Below are 19,506 nucleotides of genomic sequence, written 5' to 3'. Positions count from 1 at the left end.
TCAGTGGCTCCAACCGAGCCCAAAGGCTGGGCTCTGAGATGACGCCTCCGGAGTACCAAAGACCCGGGGCCGTGCACCTGCGGACTAGCGGCGGAAGCCCACAGCCACAGGGAAGCAGCCGAGTCCCCGGGATGGCGCCATCGCCGCCCAACATGGGGATACAAAATGGCTGCCGCGCCCGGGCCTAGGGCTACTACAGGTTCCGCGACAGAAATGAAATACAACTCCCAGAATGCTCTGGGCCTAAAGCTGGCGTCTGAGCTGGGTGGGGGGAGGGGCATCTCTCGATGTGGCGCTCGGCTCTGTGCCTAGCCGAAGGTTTTCTGCAGACGTTGCAGCCTCGGTTCACTCCCCCGCCCCTCCGCGCACTGGCCAATGGGACTAGAAGTTTTTCGGCGACGGTATCGAACCTCCCAGGCGCCTCAAAAAACTGTGCTTCCCGGTGTGGCTTCAGCGCCTGCGCAGGAGGTCACGGGGCGTACTACGGCTCCCAGCGTTCCCTGCGGCGAACGGGTGCGTGCTGACGCACTTAGTCGTGCTGACGTGCAGCGTGGCCCAGGCGGGGTGCGAGTGGCGCAGTCGGAGTCCGCTGCGGCCCCTGAGGAAGCGAGGAGGTGTCCGCGTCGGCTGAGGCGGGCAGACCGGCGAGGCGAGGCGGCGGCTCTAGACCCCGAGGGACTGGGGAACTCGAGCAGCGGTTTCGGCAGCACCTCTACCCCTCGGAAGCGACGGGCGGAGGCGGCGGCGGCGGGTGAGAGGAAGAAGGGAGCTCGAGAGCCGGGTGGGGGAGGGGCGGCGGCCGCGGCCCGAGGCCAAAGCGCGCGTAGAACAGCCCCGGCCGCTGCGAGCGCGCGCGCGCGCGTTCGCCGCCTCAGCTTGCGCGGACGCTCAGGCTTGCCTGCCTCCCCTCCCCCTTCCTGCCGTTCCCGTCGCGCGCGGACTTCGGCTCTCCCGCCCCTCCCCCCACGGCAACGGCGCGCGCCGCCGTCTGCGCTCGGGTTCGCGCGCCCTCGGCGCCAGCGGAGCGCGCGAGCCTCGGCTTCTCGCCTCCCCCGTATGTGCGGCGGAGGCGGCCCTCGCTCCTGCTGCTGTCCTTGGCGGCCTCTTAAGTGGCGGGGAGGGGGTGATGGCGGGCAGTCTGCCCCCGGATCCGTTCGCCGGCTCCCCCCCCACCCCCAAATCCCTTTTCCTCGTGACTCTCGAGCGTTGAGCCTCCCCGCCCCTCCCGGGGCCGCTGGAGTGGCCGGAGCCTCCCAGACCGCGGGGCGCCAGCCGCGCAGCCCCCTCCCCCATCCCTCAAGGCCGAAAATAGGCCTCGCCGCGCAGCCGCCCGCGAGGGCCTGGAACGGGGTGGCCCGGATTTAGGCGGTTCTCACTCGCTAGGGGCGGCCGTGCAGTTGTTAGGGGGAGAAACTGCAAATCTTGAAAGGAAAAAGAGCGAGGGTATTTAGTCTGCGTAGGTAAGGTAGACCATGTGCTCCTTACATACTTCTTCCCCAACCCTGTTAAAAGCTGGCGACTTCTGGAGCTTCTCGTTGGGAGGATTCTGCACTCTCTTAGGCGTTGTGGCGTCTTGTTTCAGGCATTTGGCACGAAACTCTTCTGGATCGTGTTTCCATTTACGGTTCTCTAAAGATGTCTCAGAATCAAACCTCAAAGAATCTGTTGCTCTCCCTCCTGAATCGTGGGCTTCGCTCTCTGGAGTTACTATTTCAGCTTTGTGGGCTACATAGTGCCTACTCAGCTACTGCAGTGTCCGGTGCTGAGCTCGCCGTGCTCATCCAGATCCATTTCCTGGCCCTCCCTTCCCCTCTTTTTGCTGCCGTTTCTTTTGTTGCGTGTATTAATAATAGTAAATACCCTTCTCTCTCCTTATTGGCGATTTTCCGGCAAATTCTCTGTGCTTTCCTTTGCAGCTTTTTCTTGTCTGCTCTGTTACCTTGGGTGACTTTTGCATACCCAGCCTGTGGATTCCTATTGTCCCGAATACTGCCTTGGCTGCTGTGGTGTCAACTTTTTTTTTATTTTTGGTTTCACCTTTAACGGTTTTCAAAACACTGTGACTTAATACCCTTTGCTTAGCAGCTGCTGGTTTTCCCTCTTTAGAAAGTGGGAGGATTTTTGCGTGAGGTGGTGTGGAAGTATGGGTGAATGGTTAGGCTGAAGAATTAATTGCAGACAAGAAGTCTTTTGCAAGGGAAGCAAAAATTAGGTGTGGTGTGGGAGGCAATAAAAGACAGGTTCAGAGTAGGGAAGGATTGGTTTGAGAAATGAGGGTTGAAAGGTAGAGAAAACGTTTTATTGAACTCTTAAGAGGATTTTCTATTTCTGAATTTCTGTTTGAGCCTTTCTTAAATTTTAACCTCATCTCTCATTCCTTTATTCTGTTATAATTATTCTTTGCTCTTAATTTTCTAAGACTTGGAAGTTGGGTAGGGATAAACTACAACTGTGCAGATCCATTCAACATCTCCTGGTATCTTCTATTCCCCCCCCCCTTTTCACTTTAGTCTTTTTCTCTAAGCATTTGTATGATGCTGCTTTATTCTGGAATTTTCTAAAGGCACCCTTCCCTAAATCCAATTCCATCTTTTTATCATCTGCTTTGACTGACTTCTTCACTTTGTCTCTTTCTTGAGGTTTTCATGGGGTGATTTTCACTCACACATTTGTGCTCTGTGAAGCTATCTTTGAGAAGGATGTATTGGAGAAGGAAATAGAGCATACATAACAGGAGAAAGGGAGAGAATGTAAGCAGCCAGTGAATTTAGCCAGAAAAAATGGGGACTCAGTCATGCTGGGGTTGGGATAAGTTGAGAGAATAGATCCTAGCAGGAAGCACAGAGTTAACATAAGGAATAAAGCAGGCTTGGGAGAGAGACGCTAATGCTTTATAGTATTAATGAAAGTGAGGGGTAGAGATTGAAGTTTTCCACAGAAGTTTAGGGCAAGGTTGTAGACAACAGTAAGAACAGTTGAAGTAGGTAGGGAAGGTTAGTTTGATGTGTTTGAATAAAGAATGGAGTTGAAAACAGGTAATAAAGCAAGAGCTAGCCAGATTTTGAGGAGCTGTAACTCACAGGTGTAAATCCAATTGGAAATGAAACTGAAGGTGTAAAATATCAGGGTGGTTGATAGGCGCTGTAAATATTTAGAGTTAGTGAAATGGCTTTTTTGGGAGGCGAAGTATAAGATTATGTATCCTTGATTCATGTGTGTTTCTCATGTGCTTGCTGGCCTGTAGTTTGGGTGTGAGTCTGTATAGGATATTATATTTATATTAACCAGCCAGTCTACCAGTTCAGATATGTGGGGACTATTTAGATCATTTTGTGTTCATACAGGATAGTCAGATATTTGTAGGCACGTTTTTGGAAGAGTGTTTGGTTGTGGGCCACAGATCTGTGTCTGGTGTTTGTGGTGTCATTTGGAGGATGCCCTCAGTTACCAGAGTTTAGGTATTAAGAGTATTTCACACAAGTGGTGAAGATACCACTTGTGTGTATTGGGGCCAAAGAAGAATAAAGAGGTAGTGTGGAGAGATTTGAGAGGAACAGGATTTTTGTCTGCCTAGGGTAGGAGAAAATAAGGAAATCTAGATGCAAGAAGGAATGATTTGGAGTTCTGTGGAAGTGCCTTGGGAGAACAGGCTGTAAGGAGGAGGGGTTTGTTCGGAGACCAGGGGATTGAGGAAGCATCATGCAGTTATTGGAGATTCAGTGTAAGTGTTGAACTCTAAGGATTAAAGGAGAGCAGGGATGTGGGAGGTGGTGAGTGGTTAGTTTGGGGCCAGGGGCCTGACCCGTGTCTCCCCGCTCCCCCCCAGGAGCGGTGGTGCCCCCCTGGGCACAGGGCCATGTACAACGGGATCGGGCTGCCGACGCCCCGGGGCAGCGGCACCAACGGCTACGTCCAGCGCAACCTGTCCCTGGTGCGGGGCCGCCGGGGTGAGCGGCCTGACTACAAGGGAGAGGAGGAACTGCGGCGCCTGGAGGCTGCCCTGGTGAAGCGGCCTAATCCTGACATCCTGGACCACGAGCGCAAGCGGCGCGTGGAGCTGCGATGCCTCGAGCTGGAGGAGATGATGGAAGAGCAGGGGTGAGGGAAGGGGTAGGGGAGAGCCAAGCACTGAGTGAGTGCACAGCTGGGTTGTTAGGGGTATATGGAGCTTAAGGCTGGTTGAAAGAGTCCTGAAGAAGAGTTGTAGGGATAAATGAGCTAGAGAATTGAACAGTTAAGGGATAGTGCAAAGTGGGAGGTGAGAAAACTGTGTTTGGAGCATAAATAGGTGCCTGAGAGGGTCTGGATTATTTAGGTGATGGACATGGGAAAGGGGGAGCATCAAGGAACAAAAATACACTTGAGGGAGAGACAGGAAAGCAGCAGTGAGGCAGGAGAAGTAGGTAACTTAATAATAGGTGTTGTCATTGGTAGGAAAAAGAAAGGTAAATGGATTTGAGGCCTTGGAAAGTATTAAAGGCAGAAAAACAGGAATTGGAAGACTACTTGAATAGAGGATATTATGAGCTGGGTTAGGGAAGTGAAGTTTTGGAAAAGGAGCATATTCATGTAGCAAACCTTTTAGAGCAGTGGTTTTCAAACTAGAGCAACGGCACCCTTTTTATGAAACACACCTTTCTTGGGAATCCCAGGAAATAAAAGATTGGTTCTTGTTGAAGTTGAAAAGGAGCACTGGGAACTCTGCCAGTTTAACTTTCATCTCTTGGCCTCTGTATTGTAGCATGTTTAAAATCCACTGTTCTAGAGGGTATAGTGAATAGGAAGATGATGGGGAAAGAGCAGAAGGACAAGAGCATTTGGGTGACAGTGAGTGAAAAATTGTATGCGTGCATGGAGAGGGAAGGGACCCTGCTGGGAATGAGGGACATGCTATTTTGGAAGTGGGGAAAGTATTCTGTCAAGCTCTAATCTTGAAGGGATTTGTCCTTCAGGTACGAGGAACAGCAAATTCAGGAGAAAGTGGCGACCTTTCGACTCATGTTGTTGGAGAAAGATGTGAACCCTGGGGGCAAGGAGGAGACCCCAGGGCAGAGGCCAGTGTGAGTGTTGTGATTTCCCTTGGTTTCCCTGGACTGTATACTGTTGGTGCTGCTGCCCTTTTCTCCTTAACTGTGACTTGCCCCTTGCTTTGTCTTCCTTACCTCTGGCTATTTGGCTACTGTGTATAATTAGGTTCTTAATGTAGCTCTGCCCTTTGCTCTCTATATCTTTTAGATATTTGCTTTTTTTTTTCTCCAGGGTAACTGAGACTCATCAGCTGGCAGAATTGAATGAGAAGAAGAATGAGCGACTCCGTGCTGCCTTTGGCATCAGTGATTCCTACGTGGATGGCAGTTCTTTTGATCCTCAGCGTCGTGCTCGAGAAGCTAAACAACCAGCTCCAGAGCCTCCCAAACCTTACAGGTACCCAAGACCTGTTTTTAACCAGTATCAGTTTCTCTGCTTTGTGGTTCTAAGCATCCTGCTTGTACATTTTTGTGTACTATTTTCCCCAAACTCTTGAGACTTTGTTTTTCTGAGGTTAAAACGTTTTAAGAAAACTTGTCATAACACCTCTCTCTTCATTTATCTTTATCCAGCCTTGTTCGGGAGACTAGCAGTTCTCGCTCACCAACCCCAAAGCAGAAGAAGAAGAAAAAGAAGAAAGATAGAGGACGGTAAGTTAGATCAAAAGTTACTTTAGTAGCCAGAGGACCAATCTTGTGTTCTTTTTTCTCTAGAAGTTGAGGATTTTAAAAGAGCAGGAGACAATTATCAGTAAAATCAGGGAGAAGGGAGTTAATCATTCAATTCAAAATTGGCCAGTAAATCATTGTGGATTTCTAGAAATTTTGTTAATTTTTAGGTTTGTTGATTTAAGGAGGTTGTACACCTAGAAGTAAAGAAGTCCAGGGCTTAGGGTTGGGCCATTGATACTGTTGGGATTGTTTGGGTATTTTAGAAACTGTTTTTGAGAATGGATTGCATAGGGGAGGGGCAGAGACAAAGTCAAATAAGTTGATTTTGCTTCTGAACCCATTTTTTAGCAGGTCAGAGAGCAGCTCTCCTCGACGGGAGAGAAAGAAGAGTTCAAAGAAGAAGAAACACAGGTATGAGGTGGAACTACTTAGAGTGATTGGAGAAGGCTTATTAGAATTCAGGCATAGATGTGGATTTATGGTTTTCCTCCTCCCCCAACAGGTCAGAATCTGAGTCCAAGAAACGGAAGCACAGGTAAGAACAATTTTGGCTGATAAAAAGACTGATAACACTTAAGAGTGGTGCACTTGATGGCCTTGCTTTGGTCTGAAGGAGGTTCTTTTTCTTGGAATAAAGCTTAATCATTGATTTTTCATGGTTTTTTTGGTTTTGGGGTTTTTGAAGGTAGGTTTTTTTTTTGTTTTTGTTTTTGTTTTTTTTGGTGGTACTAGGGGTTTGCTAGGCAGGTGCTCCAGCCCCTTTGCATTTCACTTTTGATTTTGTTACCTTTTTGGTGGTACTGGGGTTTGAACTCAAGGCCTCATGCTTGCTAGGCAGGTGCTTTACCATTTGAGCCACTTTGCCAGCCCTTTGATTTTAGTACATTTAAAAAAAGATTTGCTTTTTGACAAGCTTGCTTTATTTCCCAGGTCTCCCACTCCAAAGAGCAAACGTAAATCTAAGGACAAGAAGCGAAAGCGGTGAGTAAATTTGAGGGGAATTTACTTAGTGTTAAGTAGGTGAAGGCCTCCTTAAGGGAAAGGGAAGGACAAAATAGTTATGTTCAGAACTAGTAAAGCGTTGAAGAACGGGTGAAGAGGATCTAGTATAGATATGTCAGCCTCCTGAGGTGTGTTGTGGTCTTCCTTTAGGTCTCGAAGTACAACACCAGCCCCTAAGAGCCGCCGGGCCCACCGTTCAACCTCTGCTGACTCAGCTTCTTCCTCTGATACTTCTCGCAGTAGGTAAGGGGTGGTCCAGAAGGAAGGGAGGGAGAGGGAATGATGGGTTAATCAATTTAATATTTATTGAGCGCCCACGGTGTGCTAGGCGCTGCACAGACCATTCGGAAGACACGGTCCCTGCCCTCTAGGAGCTGACAGGCTAAAGCAACAGGATGGACAGACATATACATTTCCCCTTGTCTTTTTGTTTTTGTTTTTGTTTTTGTTATTTTTTTTTTTGTTTCGTTACAATGTATATGGACTGCCAGAATAGGGGGGGAGGGCTTGCTGGTGGTGTCTGGGGGAGGAAGGAATCCTTACCCTGGCTTCCTTAATCGGGGAAGGCTTCCTGAAGGAGGTGGGCTCAGAGGTGAGTTGTGAATAAAGTGGGTAGGGAAAGGGCTGGGTGGAGGGTTTGGGGATATTTGGGGGAGGTAAATAAAAGGGTAGAGGGGAGAATATTCTTTGGGATTGTGTTGGGAAGAAATAGAACAAAGTGGACTGAATGTGCATTTCTGGGAGTGATAGGAATCATACTGACTTAAGACTTTGTAAGAGGGTTGTACAGTTAGCAAAGATGGTTGGGACTGGGGGGAGGGGGTTTCCTATTGTCCTTTGAGCTCATTTTCTTGCTCTTCCCCATCCTCCCATTGACTCTCACAGGTCTCGAAGTGCTGCAGCTAAAACTCATACAACTTCCTTGACTGGGCAAAGTCCTTCCTCTGCTTCGGGGCGCAGAGGGGAGGGAGATGCACCTTCTAGTGAACCAGGTACCACCAACATACAACGGCCTAGTAGCCCAGAACCCTCTACAAAGCAGCCTACCAGCCCTTACGAAGACAATGAGGTATGTCCTGAGTTAGTGGATTGCTTATTGGGTTGTCAGCGTATGGGCTTTAGGACAGATGTGAAGTGAAGGGGGTGAAGATGATAGTTACATCAATTTATTCTTTTTTTGTGTGTATGCATTACTTTCAGTTACCAAGTTCTTACCCACATCTGCAAATACTTTAGAATTGTACTCATTAAATTGTGAAGCTTTTAGAATCAAACTTTTACTGAGTATCATACTACTTTTATATGCTATTAAGGTTTTGGTTACTGCTTTTTTTTTTTTTAGGTACTGGGGATTAAACCCAGGGCATAGGGTTTGCTTGATAGGCAAGTAGTCTACCACTTGACCCAGAACAAAAGGTTGCTTTTTGCTTGTTTGGTGGTACTGTGGTTCAAACTCAAGACCTCACACTTGCTAGGCAGGCACTCTGACCATTTGAGCCACTCCATCAGCCCTAGCCCTCTCTTGTATTGGGTTTTTTAGAGGTAGGGTCTGGAGAACAATTTGCCTGAATAGCTAGGATTGCCACTGGTGCCCAGCTACGGTTGTTTTTTTTTTTAAACCACATTTAGCTTAACTTATGGTGTCTATGTTTTTTTCTCTTTTGTTGTATAATGGTCATAACCAAATGAAATATTTCAACCTATTGGGTAGCACTAGGGAATGGGCTTCTAAGTTTCTGTTGGTTTATACTCTTTATTCTGAGACCCGATTATTTCTCATTTCAACTATTAATTTTTACATAACCTGTTTTCTGTGCTACCATCCTGAGGTAACTTTCCTAATTTCCAGTTGCATCTCAGAAATTTTAACCATTTTCTATTGATTTTGAGTTATATTTAAGGCTTTTATAGTTTGGTCTCCCTTTCTCAATACCCTGTACTTCAGCAATCTTGGTCAAACAGTAGAACCAACACACACACACATAACCCTCTACCTGTGTTGAGGATGGAACTAGGGGTTTCACATGTTAGGGCAGGACTCTACCACTGAGCTACATCCCCTAGCTCCTGGTGAACCAGTTGTCACAAAAGTCATGTTCTTAGAACTTTGCCTTACTCCTCAATGATAAGGTCATTTGCCACCCAGTTTAGTAAACTGTTTTCTCCTCATGTCTGTAAATCTGAGATACTTGGGAAGCAGAGATCAGGAGGATCATGGTTCGAGGCTAGCCCAAGGAAAAAGAAAAAAAAAAACCACTATCTCAAAAATACCCAACAGAAAAAGGGCTTGTGGAGTGGCTCGAGTGGTAGGCTCTCTGCCTACCAGGCATGAAGCCCTGCGTTAAAATCCTAGTACCACCACCACCAAAAAACCCCACCTTTTTGGCAGGGTGGGGTGTTAGCATATGTGAGTTTCTGTATTCTTCCCCTAACACCAACAAAACAAAAAAACCCCATAAAGCCTATTTTTTTTTCCTTTGTTCGCGTAGCCTTTTTCTAGTGGCCTTTGTTTCTAATTGTAATGTGTTATTGCATCTCAGGATTATGACTTTTGAAGTGACAAGTCATAAATTTACTTTTCTCTCATTGTATTTTATATGATGTCTTGTTGAGTGAATGTGATTACCTATGATGAGGAAAAGGACCAGTTGGTGTAATGGAGTGTATAGAAGAAAACTCTCATTGGAGAAGGTGTTGGGTTCTTACGGGAGACAAAGAAGCTTTGGTTCTTATGTATGTCTATCCCTGCTTTTTCTTCTACTCTTAGAAATCTGCAATTCGACCTAGCTCCTCTCCGGAAAGGAGCAACACAGGCCCAGAACCACCTCCCATTCCGCTCCTTGCTGAGCAACATGGCAGCTCCCCACAACCTCTTGAAACAACCCCATTATGTCAGGAGCCAGTGAATCCTTCATCTGAGGCCTCCCCAACCCGTGATCATTCACCACCTAAGTCTCCTGCAAAACCACCCCAATCATCTTCCTCAGAGAGCTGCCCACCATCCCCTCAGCCTACCAAAGTTTCTCGGCATGCCAGCTCCTCCCCTGAGAGTCCTAAGCCTGCACTGGCTCCTGGGACTCGGCGAGAGATCTCTTCTTCTCCCACATCTAAGAATCGTTCACATGGCCGAGCAAAGCGGGATAAGTCACATTCTCATACCCCTTCCCGTAGGATAGGGAGGTCTCGTAGCCCAGCCACTACTAAGAGGGGGCGATCTCGGTCTCGAACCCCTACCAAAAGAGGTCACTCTCGGTCACGGTCCCCTCAGTGGCGTAGGTCACGGTCTGCACAGAGGTGGGGAAGATCTAGAAGCCCCCAGCGACGTGGTCGCTCTCGATCTCCACAGCGACCAGGCTGGTCCAGGAGCAGAAATACCCAGAGAAGAGGCAGGTCTAGGTCAGCAAGGCGAGGCAGGTCACACTCTAGATCCCCAGCCACTAGGGGCAGATCTCGTTCTAGAACACCAGCCCGGCGGGGTAGGTCCCGTTCTAGAACACCTGCCAGGCGGAGATCACGATCCAGAACGCCTACCCGACGTAGGTCTCGGTCAAGAACCCCAGCTCGGAGGGGCAGATCTCGGTCAAGAACACCTACTAGGCGTAGATCTAGAACCCGTTCACCAGTACGACGGAGATCTCGTAGTAGATCTCTAGCCAGGAGAAGTGGCAGGTCACGATCTAGAACACCAGCAAGACGTGGTGGGCGTTCACGCTCTAGGACGCCAGCCAGGCGTAGTGGCCGCTCACGGTCCAGAACACCAGCTAGACGTGGTGGGCGTTCACGCTCTAGAACGCCAGCCCGGAGAGGGAGGTCTCGGTCTAGAACACCAGCGAGACGAGGAAGGTCTCGCAGTAGAAGTCTAGCTAGACGTGGAAGATCTCACTCTAGAACCCCACAAAGAAGAGGCAGGTCTGGTTCGTCCTCAGAGCGGAAGAACAAATCCAGAACATCTCAGAGAAGGAGCAGGTCCAACTCTAGTCCAGAAATTAAAAAATCTCATGTTTCCTCAAGGCGGAGCAGATCTCTTTCTTCACCACGATCCAAAGCAAAATCTCGCTTGTCTTTGAGGCGAAGCCTTTCAGGATCCTCTCCGTATCCTAAGCAAAAGTCACAGACGCCACCAAGGCGCAGTCGCTCTGGATCATCCCAGCCTAAAGCTAAGTCTAGAACGCCACCAAGGCGAAGACGTTCTAGTTCTTCACCACCTGACCAGAAATCTAAAACTCCATCAAGACAAAGTTGTTCCAGTTTATCTCCTCACCCTAAAGTGAAGTCAGGAACACCACCAAGGCAAGGGTCTGTAACAAATTCCCAGCCTAATGAGCAATGTGCAACACCACAAAGAAGGAGCCGTTCTGAATCGTCCCCTGACCCTGAGATGAAATCTAGGACCCCGTTAAGACATAGCTGCTCTGGGTCCTCTCCTCGAGTGAAATCTATCACACCTCCAAGCCAGAGCCCATTTAGGTCATCATCTCCACAGCCCAAAATGAAGACAATGTCACCAACACAAAGCCACTCTGGCTCCTCTTCTCCAAGTCCTGGTAGGATGTCATCTAAAACGCCTCCAAGGCAAAGCAGATCAGTGTCTCCCTGTTCCAAGGTGGAATCTAGATTGTTGCCAAGTCAGAGCCGTTCTAGATCCTCCTCACCGGATACCAAAGTGAAACCTGGAACACCACCACAACAAAGTCTCTCAGGGTCTACATCTCCATACCCCAAAATAAAGCCCCAAACTGCAGAGCAAAGTCTTTCTGGATCAAAGTCACCATGTTCTCAAGAGAAGTCTAAGGATTCACCAGTACAAAGTTGCTCCGGATCCTTCTCCCTCTCTCTAGGAGTAACATCTAGTACACCACCAGGAGAAAGCTGCTTTGGCTCCTCATCTCTGAAACAAAAGGGACAATCTCAACCTTCACCTGACCGCAGATCTGATACTTCAAGTCCTGAAGTAAGACAGAGTCACTTGGAATCTCCATCTTTGCAGAGCAAACCTCAAACATCTCCTAAGGGTGGCCGGTCCAGGTCCTCATCTCCAATCACTGAGCTGGCACCCAGATCTCCAGCTAAGCAAGATAGAAGTGAATTTTCAACAGGTCTAAAGTTGAAATCAGTAATGTCTCCTGAGCAGAGCAGATCTCAGTTTGACTCTTCCCCATATACTGCAGTGGACTCTAAATCTCTCTTGGGACCGAACAGATTGGAATCTTCTCCTGAATCAAAAGAGAAAACAGACGTACCCTTTCAGGAGAACGTTACTATGTTATCTCCCAGACCAAGAGATAAACTTAGTCCTGTGCAAGATAGAGCCGAGTCATCACCTGTACTGAAAGACACACCCAGACCCCTATCAAGGGAAAGAAGTGCTGGGTCACCTCCAGATACAAAAAATCAAAATAGTACATTACCCAACTCAAGCCAAGATGAGGAATTAATGGAGGTAGTAGAGAAATCTGAACAAACTTCAAACCAAGTCTTGCCCAGTATGTCTCCAGAAGTTAGAGAAATGGCTGGAGGTAACTTTGAATCCTCTCCTGAAGTAGAAGAAAAGCCTGCTGTGTCATTGGCTCTTGACCAAAGCCAGTCACAGGCTTCTTTGGAAGCAGTAGAAGTTCCTGCAGTGACTTCATGTTGGAGTGGGCCACATATTTCTCCAGAACATAAAGAGCTCTCTCATTCCCCACTGAGGGAGAATAGCTTTGAGTCAACTTTAGGATTTAGAAATTCGGGCCCTGTTACAGAAATGAATACTGAATTTTCTCCTGAGGTAAAAGAAGATTTAAATGGACCTTTCCTTAATCAGCTGGACACAGACCCATCTCTAGACATAAAAGAACAGTCCACCAGAACCTCCAGACGCAGCAGTTCTGAGTCATCCCCAGATGCAGTGGAAAAGGCAGGAATGTCTTCAAATCAGAGTGTGTCCTCACCTGTTCTTGATGCAGTACCCAGAACACCCTCAAGAGAGAGAAGTAGTTCTGTATCATCTCCAGAACTGAAAGATGGCTTACCCAGAACTCCATCAAGGAGAAGCCGGTCTGGGTCTTCACCAGGACTTAGAGATGGGTCTGGGACTCCCTCTAGGCACAGCCTGTCTGGATCCTCTCCTGGGATGAAAGACATACCCAGAACTCCATCAAGGGGGCAAAGTGAATGTGATTCTTCTCCTGAACCAAAAGCATTGCCTCAGACTCCTAGGCCAAGAAGTCATTCTCCATCATCCCCAGAGCTTAACAACAAGGGTCTCACTCCCCAGAGAGAAAGAAGTGGGTCAGAATCATCAGTTGAGCAGAAAACTGTGTCTAGGACCCCCCTTGGGCAGAGAAGTCGGTCTGGGTCTTCTCAAGAAATTGAAGGCAAGCCCAGTACATCCCCTCAGGAAAGAAGTGAGTCAGACTCCTCTCCAGATTCTAAAGACAAGATAAGAACTCCACTGAGGCAGAGGAGTCGCTCTGGATCATCTACAGAGGTTGATAACAAATCTCGACCTTCTCCTCGGTGCAGTAGGTCTGGCCCATCACCTGAAGTGAAAGATAAGCAGAGAGTGGCACCCAGGGCTCAGAGTGGTTCTGATTCCTCTCCTGAACCCAAAGTACCTGCCCCTCGGATTCTTCCCAGACGAAGCAGGTCAGTTTCATCCAGCAAAGACCGAGGCCCTTCTCCTGAAGGAAGCACCAGTTCTGAGTCCTCTCCAGAACACCCACCCAAATCCAGAACTGCTCGAAGAGGCTCAAGGTCCTCACCAGAGCCAAACACCAAGTCTCGCACGCCACCTCGACGACGCAGCTCTCGATCATCTCCTGAGCTTACTAGGAAGGCCAGAGTCTCCCGTAGAAGCTGTTCTGCCTCATCGTCACCAGAAACCCGATCCAGAACTCCCCCAAGACGCCGAAGAAGTCCTTCAGTGTCTTCCCCAGAGCCAGCAGAAAAGTCAAGATCTCGGCGGCGGCGCTCAGCTTCATCTCCGCGCACTAAGACAACTTCAAGGAGAGGCCGGTCTCCTTCACCAAAACCTCGTGGACTCCAGAGGTCCCGTTCCCGTTCACGCAGGGAGAAAACCAGAACAACTCGACGCCGAGATAGGTCTGGATCTTCTCAGTCAACCTCGAGGAGACGACAGAGAAGCCGGTCTAGGTCCCGGGTTACTCGTAGGCGGAGGGGAGGGTCCGGTTATCATTCAAGGTCACCTACCCGGCAGGAGAGTTCCCGAACCTCCTCTCGGCGCAGAAGAGGCCGTTCTCGGACACCCCCGACAAGTCGGAAGCGCTCACGGTCACGCACATCACCGGCCCCCTGGAAACGTTCTAGATCTCGAGCCTCGCCAGCCACTCACCGTCGTTCCAGGTCCAGAACACCCCTGATCAGCAGACGAAGGTCCAGGTCTCGAACCTCACCTGTGAGTCGGAGACGGTCAAGGTCCAGGACATCAGTGAATCGACGAAGATCTCGATCAAGAGCATCCCCAGTGAGTCGAAGGCGATCCAGGTCCAGAACACCACCAGTAACACGCCGTCGTTCAAGGTCCAGAACACCAACACGCCGTCGCTCTCGTTCTAGAACTCCACCAGTGACTCGCAGAAGGTCCAGATCTAGGACTCCACCAGTAACCAGGAGGCGATCTCGAAGCAGAACTTCGCCTATCACTCGCAGAAGATCAAGATCCAGAACATCCCCGGTGACTCGAAGAAGGTCCCGCTCTCGAACCTCTCCAGTGACCCGAAGGAGGTCCCGCTCTCGAACGTCTCCAGTGACTCGCCGCCGTTCTAGGTCCCGAACACCTCCAGCTATTCGGCGACGCTCAAGGTCTCGAACACCACTGTTGCCACGCAAACGTTCTCGAAGTCGCTCGCCACTTGCTATCCGCCGCCGTTCTAGGTCCCGTACTCCAAGAGCAACTCGGGGGAAACGGTCCCTAACAAGGTCTCCTCCAGCCATCCGCAGGCGTTCTGCATCTGGAAGTAGTTCTGATCGTTCACGTTCTGCTACTCCTCCAGCAACACGGAATCATTCTGGTTCTCGGACTCCTCCAGTAGCACTCAATAGCTCCAGAATGAGCTGCTTCAGTCGTCCTAGCATGTCACCAACTCCTCTTGACCGATGTAGATCACCTGGAATGCTTGAGCCCCTTGGAAGTGCTAGAACACCCATGTCTGTCTTGCAACAAGCTGGTGGCTCAATGATGGATGGTCCAGGTCCCCGGATTCCTGATCATCCGAGAACATCAGTGCCAGAAAATCATGCTCAATCTAGAATTGCACTTGCTCTGACGGCCATCAGTCTTGGCACTGCCCGGCCACCTCCGTCCATGTCTGCAGCTGGCCTTGCTGCAAGAATGTCCCAGGTCCCAGCTCCGGTGCCACTCATGAGCCTCAGAACGGCCCCAGCTGCTAACCTTGCTAGCAGAATACCTGCAGCATCTGCTGCAGCCATGAACCTGGCTGGTGCCAGGACACCTGCCATGCCAACAGCAGTGAACCTCGGTGATTCACGAGCACCAGCTGCAGCAGCAGCCATGAACTTGGCCAGCCCCAGAACAGCGGTGGCACCTTCAGCTGTGAACCTTGCTGACCCTCGAACCTCTACAGCAGCTGTGAACCTGGCAGGAGGCAGAACTCCAGCTGCCTTGGCAGCTTTGAGTCTCACAGGCTCTGGCACACCCCCAACTGCTGCGAATTATCCCTCTAGCTCTAGAACACCCCAGGCTTCAACCCCAGCAAACCTGGTGGGCCCTCGATCTGCACATGGCACAGCTTCTGTGAATATTGCCAGTTCCAGAACCCCTGCAGCATTGGCCCCTGCAAGTCTTGCAAGTGCTAGGATGGCTCCAGCATTGTCTGGTGCAAACCTCACCAGTCCCAGGGTGCCCCTCTCTGCTTATGAGCGTGTCAGTGGCAGAGCTTCACCCCCCTTGCTTGACCGAGCCAGATCCAGAACACCACCATCTGCCCCAAACCAGTCTAGAATGACCTGTGAGCGGGCTCCCTCCCCTGCCTCAAGAATTCAGGCTCCTTCACAGTCTCTCCTCCCTCCAGCACAGGATCGTCCTAGGTCCCCTGTGCCATCTGGTTTTTCAGATCAATCCCGTTCTTCAATTGCCCAGACTACCCCTATAGCAGGGTCTCAGTCCCTTTCCTCTGGGACTGTGGCAAAGACCACATCCTCTGCTAATGACCACAATGATACACTCTCTGGCCCTGCCCCTGGGGTGTCCCACCCTGAGGGTGGGGAGCCACCTGCCACTACTGGGGCCCAGCAGTCTTCTGCATTGGCCGGCCTGCAACCAGGAAAGGAACGGCGGAGCTCCTCCTCCTCCTCATCATCATCATCGTCGTCGTCATCATCATCGTCCTCATCATCCTCTTCCTCATCTGGCTCCAGTTCTAGTGACTCAGAGAGCTCTAGCCTTCCTGCTCAACCTGAGGTGGCACTAAAAAGGTGAGGGCATTTTAAGGATTTCTCTGGGGGAAGTGATTGGGATGGGTTGGGGGTAGGGAGGGACAAATCATATCACAGGCACTTGGCTCTTTGAAGAGGTACGGGGGGACCTTGACCCTCAAGTTGTGGGTAGAATGCTGGGACGGGGGGATATTGGGGGAGGGAAGGGACAGATAAAAGTCTCCAAAGGTTAATTCTCTAGAGGATAATGACAAGTTTTCCGTCTCTACAGAGGACAGAACTAGAGGAAATGGACTTAATTTTACAGCAGGAGGGATGGCAGTTAGACCTCAAGAGGAACTCCCTGGGCTGGAAGGATCTTCAGAGGTCATCCCATCCCTCTCCCTGCCTCCAGGCAGGACAGCCCCTCCCCAGCCAACCAGCACTCACAGGGGCCTTCCCAAGCTGCGGCTCTCCAAGGAGGGAGACCACCCAGCTTCAACTTCCACATCTGAGCCCAGGGACCTTATTCTTCCATCAGGGACATTCTTGAGGTTTAACCTTGATCCCTTGTGCTGCGGGCCCCAGCCTGTTGCTTGTGTTAGCAGAGGTTGGGTCAGCACTAGCCACTGTTCCAGAGGAAGCGCTCACTGGCCTGCCTTCATGTGCTCCCAGGGCCTTTCTCAGGCACCCCTCCCCCACTGCCATTCCTGCAGGCCAAGGAAGGTAGGGCTGGGGCTGGGGCAGGTTGTCTCCTTGTGACACTATTCTTCTCCCACAGGGTCCCTAGCCCAACCCCAGCCCCAAAAGAGGCTGTTCGAGAGGGACGTCCTCAGGAGCCAGCCCCAGCCAAACGAAAGAGGCGTTCTAGCAGCTCCAGTTCCAGCTCCTCCTCCTCTTCCTCCTCTTCCTCCTCCTCCTCTTCGTCTTCCTCCTCCTCCTCCTCCTCTTCCTCTTCCTCTTCTTCTTCCTCTTCTTCCTCTTCCTCCTCCCCTTCTCCTGCTAAGCCTGGCCCTCAGGCCTTGCCCAAACCTGCAAGCCCCAAGAAGCCACCCCCTGGCGAGCGGAGGTGAGTGCTGCCTTGCCTAGGTTGAAGGGGGGGTGATTTCTCCAGAGAAAGGACCCTGGGGTCCCTGCTGGGGTGCCTCGTGTGAACATCGGTATCTGGTTGTATGGGAGGACTCGGGCACTCTCCTGCCCACTGCTCCTGTGCTACCCTGTTCTGGTAAAGGGCTGCACCATCAAGTGGGTCCCACACCAGAATTGGGAGGTCCTAGGTTTCTTCCCCCCTTCCCTCCCCTGACATGCAGCCTGGTCCCAGGGATTCTAGCTCTAAGTCTCCCCATTGCTGCTGCAGGGCTCTGGTCTGGCCACCGTCATCTTCTCCCGACTCTGTCCACAGCCTCCTCCCTGTCTCCCTGCCTCCACGCCATTCTCTTCCACACGTAGCCAGAGGGATCTTTCTAAAACGCACATCTGGTTACTTCCCTCCACTCCACAAATCCTTCCGGGACGCCCTGTGGCCTGCAGGATAAAGCCCCACCTCTGCGGGAATGGCGTGTGAGGCTCTTCACCAGCTGCCCTTGCCTGCCCTGTGCTCCTCCTGCCCACCCCCACACATGCCCTGTGCTCCAGCCACACCCAGCGCCTTGCAGTCTAAGGAGAGCCCCATGCCTTTGGACATGCTGTTCCTTCTGCCTGGAATTTCCTTGTCCGCCTGGTGAACTCCTCGTTCTGCAAGACTCCACTCAAACAGCACCTTCGAGAAGACTGCCCTGCCCTTTCCCAGCCCTACCCAGGTCCCCTTGCCCCTGGAATCCCCAAACCCACCCATGCACGCACATCCATCTTTTCGGGACTGCTTCCCACATAACGGGGCCTGGGCCTGTGTGCCTCCCTTGTTGGCCTCCATTACCAGACTGAGCTCCTCCAAGGGCAGGGACTGTCTCTATCTTTGCATCCCCCGCTGCACCTTGTGCCCTGCCAACTGGGGGCACTCGGTGGATGGTGTGCGGGCGGATGGGTGAGTGCGGACAAAGGTGGGTCTGAGGCTGGCCCTGCGTGGTGTGAGGTTTGGTGGTCAGGACCTGGGTGGGTGGTCCTGAGTGCTAGCTGGTGGGTTTGGAAGGGTGTGGCGCTATAGGAGTCTATTCTGCTTCCTAGGTCTCGCAGTCCCCGGAAGCCAATAGACTCCCTTCGGGATTCTCGGTCCCTCAGTTACTCACCCGTGGAGCGTCGCCGTCCATCGCCCCAACCCTCGCCACGGGACCAGCAGAGGTAAAACCCACAACACAGTGCATTGCCTCATGTGGCTGCTATTGACTTGTGCAGAAAAGTTTGGAGGCTTTTTGGTGCCATCTTTGGATCTGATGTCTGTCCTGTGTTGTCTTGTTTTAGCACTGAGCGGGTTCCCCGGAAAGGCCAGCGTGGGGATAGCCGCTCTCCAGGCCACAAGCGCAGGAAGGAGACGCCTAGTCCCCGGCCCACACGACACCGCTCCTCCAGGTGTGTTCCCCTCTGGAAGGCTGATTTCCTTCTGGTTCTGTCTGGTGGGAAGTGATGGGGAAAGTATTATTTCTTCCAAAACCTTGACTTCATGTTGATCCATCTTCTCTGTTGCAGGTCTCCATAAATATCAGGGGATTCTACCACACACCCCCTGCTCTGGAGCTACAGGGAGTGTTCCCCCACAGAGCTGTGGGCAGGGGGATCCTTGCCTGATCCCCTACCCTGAAATGAACCCTGGCAGCATCTTCAGGGGAGGGTTCCTTTCCCCTCCCTTTTTTTTCTTTTTGGTTCCTGTGAAATGTTAAATCTGTGAGTTTTTTCTGGTTCCTGTGTTCTGGAGGCTTTGGGGTGGGAGGGAATGCAGATAGGAGTTGGGCGGGAAGGACAGACACCCTAGCCTGGTCTCAGAAAGGCACTGCAAGCTGTAGTCCCAGGTTTTGGGGAGTGTTGGTTTAGGTCTTGGAAAGTTAAGTGAGGTGTTCTTGAAAGGGGCAGAAGCTTGATGTTAGCAGCCCCCTGTTGCCTTCCCCCCATGAGGTTGTGGTCCCTACCCCCTAACTTTTCTTCATGTTTCTTAAAGGCATTTTGGTTTTTTAAAATCTGTACAGCAAGAGCAACTTTTTCTGTCAAATAAAAATGAGAAATGCAGGAATCTGATCTAGAGATTATTTTATTTCTCTTGGGTGTGGCAAGAGTTACTTGTACCTTTACTGTCGGGCACCCTCACAGAACACTCATCTGAGACAATAGCTCCAGGATGTAGACTTTGCCAAAAAACCCCAACCCACAAAGTCTCACACTTGTTTGTTAGGCAGATACTCTGCCACTTGAGTCACTTTGCTAGCCCCTCTGTGTGGGCTGGGGTGCTTTTGTTCCCTGCTTTTTCAGGGTGGCTGATGGTAGTAGCTTAGGCCTCAGGGCA

At 50.8% G+C, this 19,506-nt stretch overlaps 1 protein-coding gene across 9 annotated transcripts; it reads left to right on the top strand.

The window, feature by feature from the left end:
• Window positions 1-532: 532 nt before the first annotated feature.
• Window positions 533-19,241, top strand: Srrm2 (serine/arginine repetitive matrix 2). 9 transcript variants are annotated; one of them, XM_020183041.2, is made up of 15 exons: window positions 533-751; window positions 3,827-4,098; window positions 4,953-5,060; window positions 5,260-5,424; window positions 5,601-5,678; window positions 6,051-6,110; window positions 6,202-6,234; window positions 6,630-6,680; window positions 6,852-6,944; window positions 7,587-7,770; window positions 9,469-16,136; window positions 16,858-17,145; window positions 18,240-18,353; window positions 18,474-18,581; window positions 18,699-19,241. In XM_020183041.2, the coding sequence occupies exons 2-15, from the start codon at window positions 3,857-3,859 to the stop codon at window positions 18,706-18,708; spliced, it is 8,202 nt and encodes a 2,733-aa protein (XP_020038630.2). In that variant the 5' UTR covers window positions 533-751; window positions 3,827-3,856; the 3' UTR covers window positions 18,709-19,241. The 9 variants fall into 9 exon arrangements, 4 of the variants coding, with proteins under 4 accessions (XP_020038630.2, XP_020038629.2, XP_073915551.1 ...); XM_020183040.2 differs by having other exon boundaries at window positions 6,048-6,110; XR_012443174.1 differs by lacking the exon at window positions 18,699-19,241 and having other exon boundaries at window positions 6,048-6,110; window positions 17,607-18,353; window positions 18,474-18,509.
• The last annotated feature ends 265 nt before the right edge of the window (window positions 19,242-19,506 follow it).

Source organism: Castor canadensis, chromosome 17 (genome assembly GCF_047511655.1).
Source record: "Castor canadensis chromosome 17, mCasCan1.hap1v2, whole genome shotgun sequence".
Taxonomy (NCBI): domain Eukaryota; kingdom Metazoa; phylum Chordata; class Mammalia; order Rodentia; family Castoridae; genus Castor; species Castor canadensis.
This window is presented reverse-complemented; position numbering and strand designations above follow the sequence as displayed.